This window comes from Carassius auratus, chromosome 29 (genome assembly GCF_003368295.1).
Source record: "Carassius auratus strain Wakin chromosome 29, ASM336829v1, whole genome shotgun sequence".
Lineage (NCBI taxonomy): Eukaryota > Metazoa > Chordata > Actinopteri > Cypriniformes > Cyprinidae > Carassius > Carassius auratus.
Window position 1 is genome coordinate 3,994,252 of NC_039271.1, and position 21,068 is coordinate 4,015,319.

Sequence of the window (21,068 nt, forward strand, 5' to 3'; positions counted from 1 at the left end):
CATAAGTTAAAAAACAATTAAACCATGGAAAAATATATAGTGCCCTATTATTTAAAAAAAATGTGAATATGTTTAGATTGTTAAAAATTATATATATATATATATATATATATATATATATATATATATATATATACATATACATATACATATACATATATATATATATATATATATATATATATATATATATATATATATATATATCATGATTTCACTTAATTAGGCATGCTATTTGATAACTAACATTTAATCTACATCCGGTACGTTTTTTTTTTTTTTTTTTTTTTTTTATAATTTTTGAACAAATAAAAGAGATCGATATGTTCAAAGCAATGAATATTACATAAGCACTTTGTTGCAGTGTTAGGCGATGAACTGAGTCCTGTAAGATAGACTAGTTACGGTTTAACTGTTAAACTGTGCTAAAGTGTGCCAACACCCTCTCCCAAAACTTGTGTCTCTAAAAACAACTGATTCTCACTAATCTCCTAGTCAGCCATCCTGACCATCCCTATCCTGAACATGTCACTGCCTGCTGAACTATTACAGGCTGATTAGCACACAAAGACGAGCATGAGACGGGATAACAGAGAGGGTTGAAAACGCTGAATGATGATTAATAGATCGGACTGTGGTTATTTCCCTCGATACTGGAATCACAATCAAGCTAAGAATTGTGTTTTATAAAAGGCTAGATATAGATGCATCTAAATCTAAATTTTCCAGTAAAACAAAAATACAAGTCAAATGTTGTACTGTAAAAAGTAAAATATGTTTGGGTCACACCATATATTAGCACTGCAAAAAAAAAAAAATCAATCACATTTCATAGTAAACGTGATTTATAGTTTGGTTTTCCACTTTTTGTAACTAATATTTTTATTTGTTACAATAATAATAATAATAATTATACAATACACACACACACGTATTTCACAATTATTATTATTTACACATTTAAATCACAAAATCTGGGGCCAAATTGCAAATTGTGCAGCGCTGCAAACGAGCTAAACCTAGCAAACCTAAAACATGTTTCTTTAGCATTTAATATCATGTACAACTGTGAGCAGAAGACAAACACATTAAAACTGTGGTTCAATCTAATTACAACTTGCTTGTTAGAACTAGTCGCCTTCACCGAATGAGAAGCCTAATGAGTACTTGAAACATCTGATTCGCCACAGACGGTTTTTTATGTGCATGCATGGATAAATTGTGCACCAGAAAGGTTGATGCATGATATAAACAGGGTTAACTTTAACTGCTAGGCCACACCACAAGCAAGTTGAGCGCTTGAGACACCAGTGGCCCGTGAATAACTGGTCCGACAACAGGTTGATTAATAAATTTAAAATCATCCGACATGCAGATTCATCTAAAAGGCTTTTAATCTGGGGATCTGTGTTGTTCTTGCCTCTGGTTGTAACAGCACAAAGCTACACACTTAAAACTTCACCCACATGCACGAGCACACCCTCATTAAAGACGTCATCACAACTTCTACAGAAACCCTGGAGGGGAAATGCATCCGAAATCTACACACTCCAGCACCAGACGCAATAAAAGAGTGCATTGATGAGATCATTAGAACGAAGCCCTTCAAGAAACAAATCAGTCCGAAAGATCAATGCTGGCCTTTATCTAGTTACAGCAGATTAGAGGAGGAATTTCAGCAATCTAGCTGTGGTGATCTGGAAATCAAAGACGTCTCTGAAGCGAGACGTTATTGGTTCGTAACTGCCCATTGTATTCACTGAGCTGCTTGTGCTTTATGGCTCCCAGCTGCGACACTCGAGCAACGTACATGACTGGAACAATCTGGGCCAAAACATACAACCTCATGTGTTCGGGCCGCGACTGAGGAGCCGAGCAGCAGACCGTGTGTGGGAGGAAAGGAGAAAATGGGAAAAATGGGAAAGGAAACTGGTGGGTCGGAGTCCGTTAGTAATCAGATGTCAAAAGAATAAGTGTGTTGTAAAAAAAAAAAAAAAAATTTAAATAAAATTTAGTAATAATAATCCTAAACAATATAATCATCATCATCATTATTATTATTATTATACAATATCTACAACAAAAAGATACATCAAATACTGAAATAAATAGTATTTAAATTTAAATTTAAATAAAGAAAAATCAACATAAGAAAAACAAATACATTAAAATATAGGCTAATAATAATAACAATAATAACAATAATAATAATAATAGAAATTCAACTACAAGGAAGAGTTAAATATAAAAAAAAAAATAATAATAATAATAATAATAATAATAATAATAATTATTATTATTATTATTATTAGATTCTCAACACCAATACCATTGTCAGCAAATAATTATATTAATAACATCAGTACCAAAAGAAAATGTGAAAACTTTTTTGTTACTTTAAAAAAAAAGCACTGTACAAAGGCATATTTGATTATGCTGAGATATTAAGGGTTATGTTGGGAATTGTGCTGTTTTACTGGAAACTTCAGTATTGTGAGTGAACAGTACAGTAGTATGTTTCATAAAAAGCATAACATCAGATGCAATCCGCTGGCAACGGCTCTGGAAGGTTTAAGCTTGCAGCTCTGTTCTGTTATTTGTATTTCTGACAATCATCTGTAAAGTGTTACGCTTTCACTGTAATAAGCTCCCCAGAGTCACATTGGTCAGGTGACGCTGCTTAGCGCTAAAATTATCTCTGCTCCATTTGTGCCTGAGACATCACAATTATTTTTGTCACTGCGAACGCTGATGTCTTTTCGACTCATTTCAGGAAAAATCATCTAACGGGGACCATTTCCACAGACTTTTTATAACCGCTGCTTTGGTGAAACGTAATTAACTTTTCCTTAGTTTGCATAGTTCCTCAAGCAGATCTCATTTCCAGCAGTCAAGCATGCATATTTATTTACATTGAACGTTCGATTTACTTCATCAGTGGATACAAACTAGTTCACGTCAGCAGCAAAAAAGATACACTATGTTTATTTGTCAAGCAATAAATCCCATCTCCGTGATCAAATATATTGCAACTGTTTGACACTGGCATTTCCTAGCTTAATGCGTGTCTAAGTGGCTAGCTGTCAATTAAACAATTAAAACAGTGTTGAATATAAATGCATTAAGTAGCCCCAATAGCATTTTACAAGTGAAGCGCTGTTAAATTTGACCGTGCATTTAACGACGACACAGGCTTGATTCTGCTAACAGACTGGGCCTACCGCCACAAACAGGGCTCAGCTGTGTGAAAAACTGTCCAGCGGGAGGATTTCTGGCCCCGAACCAACCCCAGGTTGTCCATTGGCTCCTGTGCTCTGCTCATTCTTTTTTCTATCCGCTTTTATCACCTCACACCAAATGGGTTTAGCGTGTTAGGTAACCTCATTAGCACAAGGCAGTCCTGGGATGAGCTGCACATTAGCAGAGGATCGTCTGGAGGAACCGCAAGATCTGCTGTCGAACAACATGATGCACATTTATCTAGACATGCACACATTCAATAGACAAAGTGCTGCGATGATTGAATATTCCTGTATTTAAAAATGCAGCATGCTGTTTAGAATTCAACTGCAGTCACTTGAAGACATTTAGAGAGGATTTAACTAGTCAAATTAATTCCTAAATGAATCACTGTTGATAAAACAAATCAGTTCAGAGACTGATTCAATGATTTATTCAAATACATACAGTAAACTTACGGGTTCCTAAATGAATCGTTTGAACAAATCAGTTGAATGAATGAATCAATGACTCACTCGTAAACACACTTGATTCCTGAATGATTCTGTGGTGTTGAACAAACTGGTTTAATGAATGATTCAATAATTCACTCATAGGTACATGCACTTAATTTGATTTTGAATGAACAAATGAGCTGAATTAATCATTCAATGATTCACTTATGAAGGATCACTTGTTTCTTTCCTGAATTAATGGTGGTGTTGAACGAATTGGTTGAATTGGTTCATTCACTTGACTTACTTCAGGATTTAGTAACTTGATCTGATTTTGAATGAATTACATTTACATATATGCATTAAGCAGACGTTTTTATCCAAAGCAACTTACAGTGCATTCAGTATACACCCTTTTTTTTTTTTTTTTTTATCAGTATGTGTTCTTCCCGGGAATCGAACCCACAAACGTTTGTGCTCCTAACGCAATGCTCTACCACTAAGCCAAAGGAAATAAAGGAATGAATCAGTGCTGATGAAAAAAAGATAATTCAGTGATTCACTCAAATGACAATCACTTGTAACATTCCCGAACTAATCAGTGTTTTTGAACAAAACTATTGAATAAATGACTCAAAGACTCACCCTTATAGAGTCACTTATCTCTATATCTACAGATATTCATGGTAATCTTATGTATTATAACCGTAATAACAGTAATCATTTATTCTGGAGTAACATCGAGATGTCTTTTCCTCAAGGCTTCACTATAAGTGATTCACTACACCCGAGAAAAAGAGACCTCATGCTTTTGACCCTGCCACTCAGAGACGAGTCAATACTTAAGTACAGCAACCGCACACCAGCCACATTACAGCTGTAGACACCTGTTACTGAAGAACCATTTTACAAATTCCTACAGCCTTTTCTGACTAAGCACCACCCCACTTTTAAAAGCAACATCCAAGGTTTAATGTCTGTAAGAGGCATTTAACTATGCAGGATGACTATAAAAACCGGCAGGTGAATTATTAATAGGGCAAGGCCTCGAAGGAAAAAAGGAACTGACTAAGATGTATCCAGACTTCTTCCTGTGTGAATCTGATCAGTAGACCCAAACTAATTTACCCATTTTAAAAACAACACCTTACAAGGTAACAAATAAGAATGGCAGACATTTAGGAGCTGCTTGACAGGCTTTTTAGTGTGTGTACGCTTCAGGTGTACATGTTCAGAAAAAACGCATGTCAGAATGAAATGTTTGAATGAAACATTTAAGCAGCAAGGTGTAAAAGCAAATGCAAATAATGTACTTGTGTGACTGAGTTAACATTTGATGCGAATGCATGTCGCGTTGTACAGTATATTGAGCCGCCAGAACGTGTGATGTAGCCCGAGATTTCAATATTTCTTCATAAGCAGATAGTTGAGAAAACTATCCTCTAGTTACAAGTGCATGGTTTATTCAGAGCTCCGGGAAGTTAGGGTTACCGCAGATACTGACATTTCATTTAAAGTCTAATGAGATCCTAGCCTGGTAATACCAGACTCTGCTACTTCACTTTGCTTCGTAGACAGAGTCTGGAATGGCATAATAGAGAAGTGTTTTCTCTCTCACTAGGGGGCGCTTGTCTGAAGTTTAAAATCATTGGTTACCCGTAGCCAATCAGATACGTTTAGTTATGACGTATGTTATGCGCCTGTACAGCCGCATCGAAGCACAGACATCATGCATCGAACTCAAATCTATGATTGAACTTCCACTGTAAACCTGTTGTTAACACATGATGATGCGAGCGAAATACCGGAGTGAACATGGCTGTAAACGACTTTTGCCGTTTGAAAAATAGTTTAATGTTCTCCATAACAGAGCGAATTGCATCCCGTGTCTCGTTTCCCATTTCCGCGGTCGTTTCGGTTTTCGATTTCTCTAACCTACAATGTAAAACTCGGCGCTTAGCATCTACGTCACGGCTCTCAGCCCGCCCTCTGTTCGTTGATTGGCCCGGCTGTTTCCAGACCGGTGGCAAACAGAAAGCTCTGACGCTGTATCAGACTGAGTACAGAAGCGAAATGAAATTGAGCGGAAGTAGGAAGTCTGACGTAGTCAGGCTAATGAGATCCTTGAGCCACCATGCACATTGCCTGTAAACCACCGTCACATATGCTAGGCCTGCAAATCTGCTTGTGCATTTATTCTACAGCTCTTTAAAATAAGTATATAGTAATCGCATGGTGTGGGATAGAAAACCCTGAGAGATTAAGACCACATTAACACAAAAAGGTTGCATCCACCAGCTTCCCCTCTTCCCCTTATTTGGCCATTAATGCAAAAGAGAAACATGCTAATCCAGACTGTGACCCCTTTGGATTTATGGCACAGTGTGGTCATGATGGAACTGGTCTTGCTTGGCAAAGCTTAATATGCAGTACAGCACTGGGCAGACGAGGCGAGATGGCGCTGGGTGCAGATCTGATGTGCTTTAATAAACCAGCAGAGTGCACATGGTGAAATATTTAAGCTGGAATCATTACTGGGGTTCCATACACGTGCTTTAATGATGTTCTCCGCTGGAGGAGAGGTCATTGCATGGTGCCATGGGGAAAATTAGACATCCTCTTGATGAACATTGGGATTGTGGCTGTGAGTGGAAGTTTCAGGGTAATTCAAGAGTCAGGAAGATCTGACAGACCTCTGGAGGGCCTACAGGTGAGTATGTGCGACAGTATTGAACATTATTTATCAGAAAACTTCACATGGTGATGCACAGCACATCTAGGACTTCTAGGCATAAATCAGAGCAAACTTAACTTAAAAAGTAGTTTAGGTTTCACAAATAGCTGTGTAAATAATCAAGGGAATGGCTCACTGTTATACAGAGTTCCCTGCATTACTGTTCTCCAGATCTACACAGAGAAAAAAAAAAGATGTTGAATTTGGGAGGATAAAAAGTCGGTGCGCCACACGTTTTATAGGAGACACATGACACATTAAAACAAGTGTTCAATAAAAAATGTGTTCTAAAATTGGTGCAAAATATCAAACATTTTTGATATCCTCTGACTGGATGGAATTATAGTCGACACGACACAATTTTTATGAAATCTATCAACTCAAATCTCCAGACTGGATCTGACTTTTAACAATTAGCGTCAACTTCTCCAGACAGTAAATCGGGAGAAAATCAGTCCATAAATCATGAAGTGTATTCCAGCCTTTACTGTACACTTACTAAAAGACTGTTTATATGACAAATTGTACTTTAAACAATGTATTTGCAACAGAGATTAGTTTAGGGATGCAATGCCCAAGCAAAATCCTAGGAATCACGCCGAGCATCTTGGCAATCACCAAGCAACCCTAAAACGAGCTCTATCAAGTGTAAGCATGACCTTGAAGCTTCTTGTGCCCTTCAGAGATATCTAATTGTCGTTCAACCATAACCTGACAGTAATTTGTGTAGCCTGAATTCCAATTAAATCAAGTAGAAAAAAAAATATTGAGGGTAAATGGGAAAGAGGGCTTGGAAAGACAGACTTAGATTCATGAAAAAGCTGTATATCACATCATTATAAACCTCTTCTCTCCAATTTTCCATTCTACTCGTAATTAAGACAGTAATTCAGCAAATCTCATTACTCCAGTTTAAAGGAGCAGCAACTCGCCATGAAAAGTTCATTAGTATCAAGAATTTGAGCTATCGGAAACAGACCAAGCTACCAAGTTTAGACTATTTTGAATAAGTGAGGCAATCGACAACCAATAACGATTTAAGGAGATGGCCGCAAATGCACTACTCATTCGTGCAAAGCTCACGGTAATCTACTAAACCTCAATGCAATTAAAACATCATGCCTCCACACCACCTTACCAGCACATCTGCTTCATATTAGCGTCGGGGTCTTGTCTACACCATTCCTGCGCATGTGAAAGCTCTGCAACCTCGGTGTCGATCAGGGCTGGGGGTAAGTAAATCTGCATACTGCAAAAACGGGATTAAGCTTCAGATTATCTACTACGAGAGATTAACGGCAGGTTGGCCACAGGCGGTGTTACAGTGGGACGTCCCAGTCCTGGGAAAACACTCCCAGATTCCAATCAAAAGAGGTTACCGTTTACTTCAGTTAACAATGAGTATGTTGAGTAGAAGTTAAAAGATTGCATGTTTCTCAATATGCAAAAGGTCAGATTTATTGGATGAGCTGGGGGTCATTTTTATTGTTGGATTAGCAACATTTCCAAGCATTATGGATTCAAAATGGCACACGCAGTGACAGTGGTCACACTCAGGCTTTTTAGTTGCAAAAGAGGACAATCCTACAAAATTCTGGGTTTGGGTGGAAGCAGATACACTCTTTTTAGAAAATCCCCATACAAAGCAAAAAAAATAAAAATAATTGTAGCCAACATTGGGATTATGAACCCATAAATCTGCCAACATCTCCTGATCATCAAGTCCTAGCAAGATATTCCATTACCCATCTACCCTTTGCCTGTTCTTCAGCACTGGCAAACATAAACAAATGAATTCTCTAGAGCAAGCCAGCTGATTGGATGAAATCTAGTCCTCCATGTTGGAGCTGAAAGAATGCCTTCCGGAGTCCCACATGGATAGCTGCATCACCACTAATGCATCCTCTTGTATACACGGTCTTCATGTGCAGAAGACCACAAATATGCCTCAGTTGGCTTCTCTCTTATTAAGTCCATTGGGAATGGAGTGCCAAACAGGAAGTGGTGGGAATTACTAGTAGCAGGAACTATTTGGAAAACTGTAGCTAGGAGGAAGTGCTTGATATTAAAGTGCATGACTCCGCTGTGAGGTCATGATCCTGGAACTGGTTTTCGATTTGCCGTGGTCATGGGTTTCATCCCATTCTTTGTCGTCGATTAAACGAGACGGTACCCGTTCACTCGTCAAACAGGTTCACTCAAGGGTTTACAAGAACGAACACTCATAAAAGGAACAGAGAAAGGTGTAACGTTTGCAAGACTCTCCATGCAGAATCGCTTATAAGGCAGATTAAAACTTCTCATCTGATTGCATCATCAGCTTGACACAACAGTCCATTATTCTGCAATTTATGCAGCTTGTTCTGACTCACATAATGGTAATAGATGGGAAAGAATGGCAAGGTGCTTCAGCAATCTGGCTGCATTTCCACTCTCTAGCAATAAACATCATTTATATCTAATACAACAGAGAGGTTGTACTTAATTACAGTTGATCCTCAGATCCCTGTGGAAACCAGGAGGCCATCCAATATGAGACGTGAAAGCTCAGGTCAGTGAACTGGCCGGGCATTTCAAGAAGGAGAAAGTCAATTTCAGCTGCAGATAAACCAGATTCTTTGGTAAATAGTGTTTGCATTTGCTGAATGCTAATGTCTTCAAACATGGAGTAAGACTTGATTTGTGGGTGGAACTAGAATTAAGTTTCCATTTGGCTGTCCATTGGCTCTCCTGGATCAATGTTTCCTGATACCACAGCCGCGGTTAATATCCTCTGATCGTACGTATTAGTTTCTACTAGAAGATTGGGTGGCGTCCAAAACTATGCTTTAGTGTTCATTGTAAAACGGGGTACAAATTTAATTTTCATCCTTTTCAAAGCGCCAGCTGGCAGCCATTTCAATGGGTGCATGAGAGAAAAAGAGCTGAAAATACATGCAACGTGAATATATAGATTGTTTGGAAATATGACATCCGTTATCGTGAGAGCACTACACATCAGGAAAAGGAAACGCATTGCTCTGATTCTTTTGGCATCCACCCCATCTTCCATTGGATCAGAGGGCAGCCAACTTATCTTGGGAGTGGGGGTAAATTACACCAGACCACAACCCAAGTGAGACAGCTGTTTTGAAGAGGATCGTTTTACGTTACCCAATTCAAAAATACACATTTATGGTCTCACACAAGAGACAAGCACTAGTTTTTTTGTTTTTTTTTTACTTGACCTCCAAACAATTACACGGGCCACACTAAAAACCAAAGATAATTTCTATATATATTTTCCAAGTGATGGTGTTAAGACTTTTGGTACTTTTTGCAATGTTCATCAAAACCAAGATAACATTATCTTGGTAACAAAAATCAGAATTTTACATAATTTAAACTGCTTCACAAAAATTTTTTACCTTTAGGTTTGCAACGTGTAAAAACTGATCTACAAATTCAACAAAATTAAAGATCTCAGTAGCAACAAAGAAAACTTTCTCACTCTGACCCATGCCTTCATATCCTCCTTGTTGTGCCTTAATCCATAAAATAAAAAATACAAAAATAAATATTGATGTAACAGTAAATCAAGTTAGCCCCTGACTATTAAACTATTAAACTCATGTCACTCCAAACCTGTAAAATGTTTCATCTTTTGTAAAAGGCAAAAGGATATATTTTGCAGAATGCACTAGTTATTCTTTTACACACAACAAAAGTGAATAAGGATTTATGCTGAGCTCCAAAAATCATAATAAAAGCAAATTAAAAGTATTATAAATGAAGCACATAGGCACCATATTTCAACTTTTTCAAAGTCATAAAATAGCTCCAGAGTCACACGATTCCTATGACATGCTTGACATCAAAAGTCAGTTCTTGTGATTGATCTCCATTGATGTCAAACCAGCCTAATGTGTCATATGTATTCAAACACCTTTTGTGTTCTACAAAAGAAAAAAAAAAATGAATCGAGAGCGGCATGTTGGAGTGCAAACTATGACAATTAAAATATTTGGGTGAACTATCCCAATAAACACCATATTAGCAAAATCCTGCAATAAAAGCATTGCTATGAGGACAGTCCGCAAAGAAAAGCAACATCTATACCAGTCTGACACAACAAGTCACCATGAAGAATGTTTCACTGTGGCTCGACTTGATACTGTGTCTCTCAGCCCTTTCATGCACCTTTCCATCGCATTCTTATCTCTCCCAGAATGGAGTCTAAGCCGAATAGAGTGAAATGTTCTGCACGTCCCAGCGATAGAGCCGTGGGACTGGTGGACCGAAGGAGGCTGTGGCATCCAATGAGGTCAACCCAAGGTCGGCCGCCCCCCATTGTCTGGTTCAATCTGTGAAATGTTCGACAATTCACGAGAGACGCTCGCTGATCCGACCGTGATGAGGATTAATGCGATACATTTGTTTGGTTTAGGCTCTGAATGAAAATTAAAAGTATCAGTCGCAAATTAATATACTTTTGTGGAGTCATTTAGATTAATGATGTCGCTACTGGTTCAGGTTGACCTTTCCACACCTCCCTGTTAGAAACTGGTTATTACCTTAAAGAGAAACAGGCATGTGAATTACCTCTGAATGCTCACCAGGCGGGTAGTAAATCATGCTTGTTACTGAAAATAAAGCGGTTGTTGAAAAACCGCTAAGCAACTAAATTATGTCATTGGATGTCCTTGCACGCTATCTTCTACTGCTTCCAGAAGCCCGTTTACAAATGTATAATAAAACGCCAGAGGACATAAATACATTAGTACAGGGAATACAGAGAGATGCACTGCTCCAGACAAAAGCAATGATTCTAATTTTGTTTGGAAAGCACAACAATAAATTGGTGTATGTGTGCTCCAGCGAGATTAAGATGCTACAGATGTTACGATGCAAAAACATACCACTCTTTGATGGTACGAAGAAATTGACCAATTTTGTGTTAATGTAGGCAATAAAAAAAATTAACAACTACTAAACATGCTTTAGTTTTAATTCTAGACTTCACATTTATACAAACAAAATCAAAAGCACCTTGAAATCATTCAATATCACGGTAGCTGTTCCATTTTGTCCTCGGTCTTTCCTCACGGATCTGATAACAGCCATCAGACAGCACATCTCAACAGGCGGCATCTGCGAACGTGCTCTTATCATGGCGCAAAAACAACAAAATGGGAATGTCATGACAGGCCGGTTTGCTGAAGATGTGAAGAGACTTGTAAAAAGTACTGGGACTTGCAAAACCCAAACGCTGCAGCCCTCCATCATTTCAGATCCTCTGCACTGATTACAGCTGCTAACATACAAGCAGACGAACGGAGGACGGTCAGAAACCGCTAATAATACGACTGCACATACTACAGGACGTTACTGAAAGACTGTGATACTGCCAAAGAGAATTGGTAACACACTTGACTTAAAGCCCTTAAATATAATGCATTACTAAAGTATTTTTAATGCCTTGTAATGCACCTTATAATGCACTTTATTATTTCAATAAAATACTTGTAATAATAATAGTCAATAATAAATACTTATTATTGTAACCACAGTTATAATACTTATCTATTCATTGTTACGCCTTTAGAAAGTATTATGGATTAAAACACATGACAAACAAACATCACATATTATAATGCATTTTAACTTTAATTACAATTACTTACAAAAATATATAAACAATGCATTACAGCCTAGATTATGAAAACCTTTATAATGCATTATGCATAAAAGCTTTAAGTGTTACCAATATTTTCATAAATACGAAAATTTACGTTTGAATATTTCTTGTAATTTTGCTCCTTTTCATCAACTAAATACTATTTTTGTTGACTAAAATTAGGTGCCATATTAATCAGATTAAACTGGCTAAAATTAGTGAATATGAAATGACCAAAGATTGATTAATATCAGTCAAAAGTCTAAAACACTTGGAGGCCATATATAGTTAAGCTGTCACTTCAACAAGCCTGATAAGAGATATTTAACCAAACAAAAAAGAAGTTTAATAACTATAACCTTTTATTGCATAAAACTATTAAACTCCTCATGTAAGAGACATTCTATGACATCAACAGCACAAAACAACTTCTCATTGGACATACTATAAAATAAGTAGTTCCCAACACCCAGCAGTTTATTAAGCCTTTCTTTCTGCAAAATCACTAGGAAATAAGTCTCACGCCACGAAGAAACACCACCAGACTCCAGAAAAATACTGGCCTTTAATTTCCCCACAACACCTCGCTAATAAACCTGCAGATTCTGCATAATCACGGGGACATTGATCGCAGCAGGCGACCTGAAGCACGACAGTGATTGTTTAGAAAAGAATTGTTGAAGGGCGTTTCATACACAAGCGCTACTTTATTAGCATGCAACAGAAAGACTCAAAGAAGCAGCATGTCTCAAAAGTTTGAAAATTGAGTCTCCCTTTTTAACTGAAAATATCGAACTTTGCAGGCGACCTCAATAATTGATAACTCAGTTACTGCATGCCACTACCATCTCAAATCTTCAATTATATCCTACAAATCAATTGCACACCTGTATAGAAACGTGCAACTAAAACACAAACGCAAATAAAAATCTATGTCAGAAGTGCAGGAAGAATTTCCAAAAGAACCGCTGGCAAAAACAGAGTTAAAATAAACACAACCTTTGTATTTTGTGGCAAGGCACTGACATACAAAACTCCTCATTCATGCATTGGTATAAAAGCAGCAGCTGTTTGATGTTTATTTGCTCAGTGGTGTAGAGTCCAAAGACATCAGGAACGATATGAACATGTTTGAGGAGTGGCAGCGAGGACGCTCTATTAAAACATTTCAGGTTATAGGCTGTCGAAAATGAAATTTTCTACAATTAAATGAATGTACTACGTTTTAGTTTGATAATCTTTTATTTTATTTTGTATTTAGGGGATTTTATGGTACTAAATTGTATTTGTGTAATAGTGGAGTTCTATCTTTTTTTTTTTCTTCTTCTTCTTCTTTTTAAGCATAGACCTGAAAACGAAACTGCCTATTTAAACTGTCATTAATCTTGAATGCTTTGGAGCACAGACTAATGGCCAATAGATATATCGCTTATGCTGATATTTTGTCATAATTAAAATATTGGCATTGGCCAGTACGTTTGGGTAAGTTTGCAGATGCAAAAAAAGGAGAAAGTATCAATGTTTGCTAAATAATATAAAAGCAATGATTATAAAACTTTATTGTATAGCTCCTTTGTTTAACTGCGACAGCAAACAATGAAGAGAGAGCACTGTGTGCACATGCGCCCGTCTCGAACACATCGGCCAAACAGAATCGGGTGATGACGATATTTGAAAAATGCCAAATATATACCACTAGTTAATACATTAACCCTCATTTTATTAAACATAACATTTCAGAAAAATGTTATACAAATGTAATCTAAAACTGCACTAATTTTCACACACTTCCAGAAAAAGCCAGTTTCAAAATTCTTGTTTCATTTTGTTGACATATAAAAGGTTTTTCCGGAAGGGATTTTGGATATCTCTTTTTTTTTTATAATTTCATCAATAGGAAAACACTTTCAACAGCCAGGGGGGGAAAAAACTGAATTTTCACCCTATTATTAGCAATAAAATGTTCAATACATATCAGACAATTACAAAAATCTACAAATGCAAACCGCTAAAGTGCAAAGAAAAGCACTTAAATGTGTATTTTTTGTGTTTTCTTTACACTAGTCTAAAAGACAGCAAGTCTCCAAAACTGACCAATGTTTTTGCCTGTAGCATCTTGTCCTAAGGACAAAACACTTATGCAGTTATGAATTGCCCAATGTTAAGTGTCGTCAAAATGACAAATAACTGAATCAATTGGCGTGTCCGTCAGGAGAAGTAAGGGCGGACAGTGCTACTGAATCACACCGCAGGACGCACTGAGCAGGAGGGCAGGATAAAACCGGTTGTGCTGCAGGAAAACAACAAAGAAACAACAAAGAAAGCCAGGCACCAGAGGCACAGTGTGCACACTGAGCACAAGACCTGAGACGTGTTCTTGTAGTCTAATGAGTATCATGAGCGAACAATCACCGCTAGCAACTTGTTAAAATCTCAAAGAACGAGTTGCCCAATTGTGCTGCACAGCCGGTGGGCTGACCTAGAAAGCCACGCTTGGTCGCCCAAGTCAGAGGAGCGTTGATCCATCCGTTTAACCCTCTATCCTGACCCCATTTGAGATATGATTCATGGCTCTGCGTCAGCAAAATCCAAAGCTGCGGAGAGCGTCCGGCCGCTAACTGTGACTTAATGAGCACTGCATCATCTTCCAAGCTGCCATCTACCCATTCATTTAGCAGCCCACTCATACAAATCAACCGAAGCCGATATTAAGTGTCTAACAGCTGAGTAACCCATCCCACTGGCATCTGGGCTGGTGCTGTCACAGAGCTAAATGCTACAACCCAAGGGTTTTCTGACAAACCTGGGAGGAATGATGAATTGGACATTGGGTTCTTGTAAGGTCTTTACCAAAACTTTTCTAAATAGTTGTTCTCTGATCACCTGAAGGATGGATGGTTCTGGTGCCCAATCAGAAAGCTTGTGAGTGTGCTTCTTACATTTAGAGAGAACTGCATCAAAAGATGTTTCATTCTGATCCATAGAAATTAATAAAACAAAAAAAAGTCTAAATCTCATTTCAGAGTCACAATAATTGAAGTTAGACATATCTACTTCTATATTTGTGTTTGTGTGTGTGTGTATGTATTATATATATGTATTATATATATATATATATATATATATATATATATATATATATATATATATATATATAATTGCTGAGTCAAAGTAAATAAAGTATAATCTTTCAGCCAAGATCTTTAATTTCAAAGTGTCACCTCTTTCCAAAGAATAAAAGACATTGCTGGACAAGGGGAAAAATGGCTCTGCAATGGCCAATTTTGTAAACTGGTTGCAAACCAAGAAAAAAAAAATAAACATGGCAATATCTCTCAAAGTCAGTGGAAATGCGAGCTGATTTTGATATGAGCAGCAGAACCATTTCAGTCCAAAAGGAGTTATTTTATCCAATTAGAGCAGTCGAAAAAGTGTTTATATGCAGTCAGAGCCAAATTGTGTTATTTTGGACTGGAATCACTTGAGCACTGAACTGAGCTGTCAGCGTCTGGCAAAGCCTGGGTCAAAACAATCAAAGGGCCAAGAGTCAGTTACCTTTTCACACCATTTCTACTTGCCCCATGGCTCTCAGAACGAGTGAATGAGAGCGAGAGCAAGAGAGAGAGGGAAACGGGCCCCACATGATTCGACAGTCATAGGAAGCTTTTCATCACTGTGGACCCAACTCCACCCATCCATCGACCCACTTAACTGTCCTAAAACCAGCGCATCTCATGTTACTGCTGCTCTGGAAACTAGGAAACACTCGACGGCGAGTGACACTGACACACACACACACACACGGCTAATCATGTGAGGACCATTAGACACGTTTCTTTCAACAGCATCCCTACCGAGGTGGAAACACCTGCAGCGGACTGTGGGATGTTTTGATTGGATACGGTCCATGCCTTCCTTTTGTTCATTTTTCACATCACACCCACCAAAGACTACAGTTTACTGCAGTTATAGTTAGTCTTGTTGCTTAATGACTATTTAACTAGTAAATCTTACAGAAGCCTTGTATAATTAGGCTGGTTTAGAATGCCTGTCCACTTTTTCAGTGCCATTGGTTTCAAGAGTATTTTTTCCAATTATTTATAAATATGGATTTTTTTTTTTATCATAATTAAAGAGTTACAAGCCACAGACTAGTCCAACCAGCTACAAGGTGCACTACACAATTTCAAAACTTTGATTTGAAGCAAAAAAAAAACAAACAAACAAAAAAAATACTATATATGAATTTGAGAATTTGGAAAAAAAATAAAATAATGGCTTTAAAGAGAGAGAACTTCTATCTAAAAATATATAAAAGATAAAGAAAATGTGAAAAATAAATAGCAAGAAATATTTTTATTTTATTTCAAAATATGCATACTGACATAACTATTTAAGAGGTTTGATTGAATCGATTAAACCAATTAAAAACCACAATAATGGTGATTCTTTTGGCACAATCTGTTGTTTTTTCATTTCTCTGATTGGTGGAGATTATTTTGCAGAATCATGAGAAATTTAGTTTTTCCTCCAGGAATGCAACTGTTAAAGACAATTATTTAAAAGTTGATACAATGCGGGTTAATTGTTTCAACAAACACATACACCATTAATTAACAACCTTGTAGCTCACAGCTGTTCTGCCTTTAACAGTTTGTAAGTTGTCGTTAAAAATTTAATTCCCTATGGAGAAATTGAACCCAACTGTGACGGCGAAGTGTCATGTGACATGCTTGATGCATCGCCATGGAAATGGAATGTTGTACGTTCTAAAAATGTTCTGAAGATTCTAAACTTGTGTGTGGAAAGGTCAAGTAATTCCAATCCCTAGAGGGATGTTAAAAAGAATAAAAAGATATTTTTCGCCTGCCATTGTTGAAAATAAAAAACAGACAGTACCGCCTCAAACTCACGTCACTGATTAAACCAGTGCTGCTCTGACCCATCCACACAACACAAACAGATGCACACACACAAACACAAACCAGCACATATGAAAAGAGCACGCCACAGTTGAATAAGTGACCTTTGCAATATTCCCCCTTTAATTTCCAAAAGCATGAGCGAGATACAGGGAGGGAGCTCAACCTCCGCCTCTTGTTGGGTTGCCCAATCTGCTGCCTGTTAGTCAGTAGGTGGAAACTGATGACCAACATGAGGGTCTTCACTAGCTGTTCATTTTGCAGCATTCCCAAGACGCTGCAACAGCTACGCTACAAGCAAAAGCAGAAGAAAGAGCGGCCTTTCAATCGCAGCGAAACCTCTGCTTCATACGCCGCTCCAGATGTAGACCGCAGGTCATCTGCTTCATCTCAATTATTAATCATCTTCCTTTTCAAAGAGTTCGTTGGTAGAGCTTCAGAAGATAATATCCCATTCACTGTGTCCAAAGAGAAACTGATATTTAGTGATAGTGCAAAAAACGTTCGGTAGAAGCCATTCTGGAGAATTAATAATTCAAATTCCAGGTGCAGAATCCAACAATAGGTGTGTATAAAACCCTTTTTTTATATTCACAAACCTAAATAGATTGCATTTTTCCTTAGAATTAAATATTATACAGTTTAAGGATTTTTAGAGAGCCAATTGATTCTAATACCTTAGGCTTACTATTGATGGTCGATGCTTCTGGGAAATGAAGCTTGTCTGTGTTGCTTTTCATAAAGATAGATTTCTAAAAAAAAAAAAAAAAAAACAATTTAAGATCTTGTGAGGCATTAAAAAAAAAAGGAAAAATGTGCACGCTCACTGTTGTTCTCTTTTGGTTTTGGAAAGCGTTGCAAATGCTCTGTATGGCGGCCACAGCAAATCCAGCATCTGAGCGTCCTCTGGCTAGCCGTGCTATTCCTGGGTGACACAGAAAAAGCATCCTCACACGCTGCAGTGCTTTTTTAATGAATTCTGACAGACTTGAGCTAATGGATCAAATATCACAAGCCACTTGCTGCTCCAAGCGTCGCTCCTTCACGACCCCCTGTGTCTCTGTGCCAGTATAATGAACGACCCCGTATCACTCTTAATCTCTGGACGGCCACCATCTGCTGCTGCGGTAACATGAGCAGGTTCCCCACTGGTCACTACGACCACATCCTGTCCGAGTTTCTTCATATTGCAGATCTTAGATCAGTATGACGATCCAACAGAACATTGAAAGTGAAAACAGTCTCAGTACTGGGCCTCCAGGATTCATCAGCGCAGCAGTAAAGGATTCCAGGGAGTCTGTACGCAAACAATAATCCACAGAGACGATGACAAAGAGATGCATTCGAGCAGTTGGTGAATCGGTCCGGTGTTAAGACTGCAGTATGATCATCAGAGATCATCATTTGTTGGTGTGTCAGTGATGCAGCATCCACAAGCCCTCAGACGTCTAGAAAGGGTCAAGTTGTCAATCCTGACGTGATGAGATGTATCTCGTGAGTTTTAGCTCAAATCCCTGTGTCAAATTAGCCTCAAAGTTCAGCTCTGGAATGGGTTTGGAACAAATACTACAAAGCACACACCATGCATTATACACATAAAGAACATAAGAGGCAGTTAAACTGAGTTTAAAGCAGAATCCACTTAATTTTTTCTCCATTTAAACCATTTCTAAATGGAGTTTTCAAAATATCAACATTTGTTTTCTAACAGCTCTACGTCTGCTGACTACAGACTGACTTAAGTCATAAAAGGACGACACAACGAGTGAGGAACAAAGCTTCGTGGAAGGAATTTCTAAAATTCAAAACAAAGCTTTTAGAAGTAGGTTAAAAAACTGCCCATTCATGCTTCTACATTACTGTACAATACAAACAAATGATCCCACAACTGATAAAATATGCATGATACCGATAACGCAAGATACTACTCTAATATTATTGTTTGGCCATGGTAAGACACCAATGACATACAAAATAAAGCAATTTTTGTAATGTGCAACATCTAAATCAAAGCAACCAATAGACAACAACCAATGTTAATGCACATTAATGCATGTCTGCGTATTAAAACAATATGGCCGCAAACACAAGAACATAAACACTACTCAAAAACCACAAGTAGAAGGTATTAATCTGATAATATACTAATTATTGAGGTAAATTCGTGGCCAAATAAGATGCATAACACTTATTTCTCGTTCTATTTATTAAAAAACCACAAAAGATTTTGAAAATTGGAACAAGTTGAGGTATTAATCTGGCCACAAAAAAAACACTAAAAACTTGTAACTGGCACAAACGGAAAGTATTAATCTGATCATATTTAAACTACTAATGTGAATACTTTCAAAATGGGCAAATAAAATCCCAATAATCAGCCTGGTTCATTTTTAACACATTCACTGCTTAAAAATAGTCTGAAAATAATCGATCGGCTCTTCTCCACACCCAATCAAACAAAGCAAGTCCTGCGAAGCGGATGGAAACCACACGAACGGTGCAACAGATTTGTTTTAAACTAGACTAGAGCTGTACAAACAAGGGTTAACATGATTCACTCGGTGGAAAGCAACAAGTTGAGCCTGTTCAGCCAACAGAGCATTGAATCACACGGGCTTGTCAAGCCCTCCGTCAGCCTCACGGTAATTACTTTTTTTTGTAAACGGGGGGAGGGAAAGAGCTCTAACGACTCGTGTGTGCCTTCAGTGCGCGAGCGGAAGCATTTCTGGAAACACTATGGCATGAGTGTAAGAGTGTGTGTGTGTGTGTGTGTGTGTGTGAGGGGGCGGCGATCTGAAATCACTGCCGCCACTGCTGCTGTCAAACAAGCAGGAGAGAGCCAAATATCCTCCAACTCACTTGATAAAGCAACGGGCTCCTTCAAACGTGTATCCTTCTTCCCATCCGGTGGGTAAATCTGAAAAGAAGACACAAGGACAATGAGTTTTGCATGCAAAAAGCATCTTCTAGAGTGACTGGCTGCACATCTCTCATCGTGCCCATGATCTGCAGTGCTGTTCAATGCCCACAAGCACTGCTCGCATCTCTGTACTGCAGATCAACATGTAATTGTGGACCATTCAGCTTGTTTGGTCTCTTAAGGGTGACAGGAAATGGCTAATGGTTTTATAGCCAAACTCAGACTGGATTTTAGGCATTCAATGACTGTGGAAGTTTTAAGTGTTTTTGAGGAATTCAAAGCATGCAAGCTGTTCCCAAACGATCCAACGAGTAAAAAATAGCAATGACAGCTGTCAATCAAAAGCCAAAAATGACCATGCAGCCCCGTTGATATGTGAACGGGTTGTGAAACGCTGCGCGTGCAGGTGTGCTGCATGCATGCTACGCAAACGCAACGCAAACGCAACGCAAACGCACTGACAATGCGCGCGTCGCGTCTTGCCACAGCTGCACTGATTGCATTTCTCCTCATGCGGTGATTTTTCCCCAACGGAAAAGCCGCTAAAAGCCTCTTACCTGGAGTTTTTCTGTGCCCTGTAATGACGGCTTCTCCCGTGACTGGATGCAGCCAGGTTGTGCTCTTCCCTTCTTCACTGTTGGGTGAGAAAAAAAGGGGGAGAGAGAGAGAAGGTGAAAAACAACCGACGAGAGGCATTCGAGTCTAACCGAGCCCCAACTTTCCATCCCGCGGATATTTACTTGATAAAGAAGACGCGTCCGTCCCGGGTCACGCCGTAACTCCATAAAGAAGGCAGGCAAGACAGCCACTCCGGGTTGAGGACCGCCGCCATGTCTGAGCACTGAGAGCGGCGCTCGAGCTGCGCGCGTCCGACCCACTCGCGCGTACTCGGGATTCCTTAGCAACGGTGTCCAAGGCGCGGCGAAAGAGCCTCTGGGGGGCGGGGCGTACGCGCGGACCAATGACGTGACGCGCTGACGCGATTTATTTATTTAGTATTTAAATTCCATTCTTATTCATGTTAGTCAGCTTTATTTGTGTTTTGTTTCGCCTGAATATAGTAAACATTGAGTTTATTGTTAAAAAATAAAGTTTAAGGGGCGTTTATAAAAATGTAAAAAATACAAGTTCTCAAAGCATATTCTGAGATTTTTTATATAAA

The 21,068-nt window shown here is 38.4% G+C and overlaps 1 protein-coding gene across 8 annotated transcripts in view; it reads right to left on the bottom strand.

Annotated features, from left to right (window-relative positions):
- LOC113047887 (pleckstrin homology domain-containing family A member 5) overlaps nt 1-20,811 on the bottom strand; it is a 133,602-nt gene extending 112,791 nt beyond the window's left edge. For 7 of the 8 annotated variants that reach the window (XM_026209251.1, XM_026209250.1, XM_026209249.1 and 4 more), the window contains exons 1-3: nt 20,647-20,810; nt 20,464-20,540; nt 19,846-19,903 (exon numbers count right to left, since the gene is read on the bottom strand). In XM_026209251.1, coding sequence (XP_026065036.1) covers nt 19,846-19,903; nt 20,464-20,540; nt 20,647-20,738 — 227 coding nt within the window. In that variant the 5' untranslated portion in view covers nt 20,739-20,810. Of the gene's footprint in view, nt 1-19,845; nt 19,904-20,463; nt 20,541-20,646 lie in introns of all 8 variants that reach the window. The other variant, XR_003276361.1, reaches the window with a different exon arrangement.
- Between the last annotated feature and the right edge of the window lie 257 nt (nt 20,812-21,068).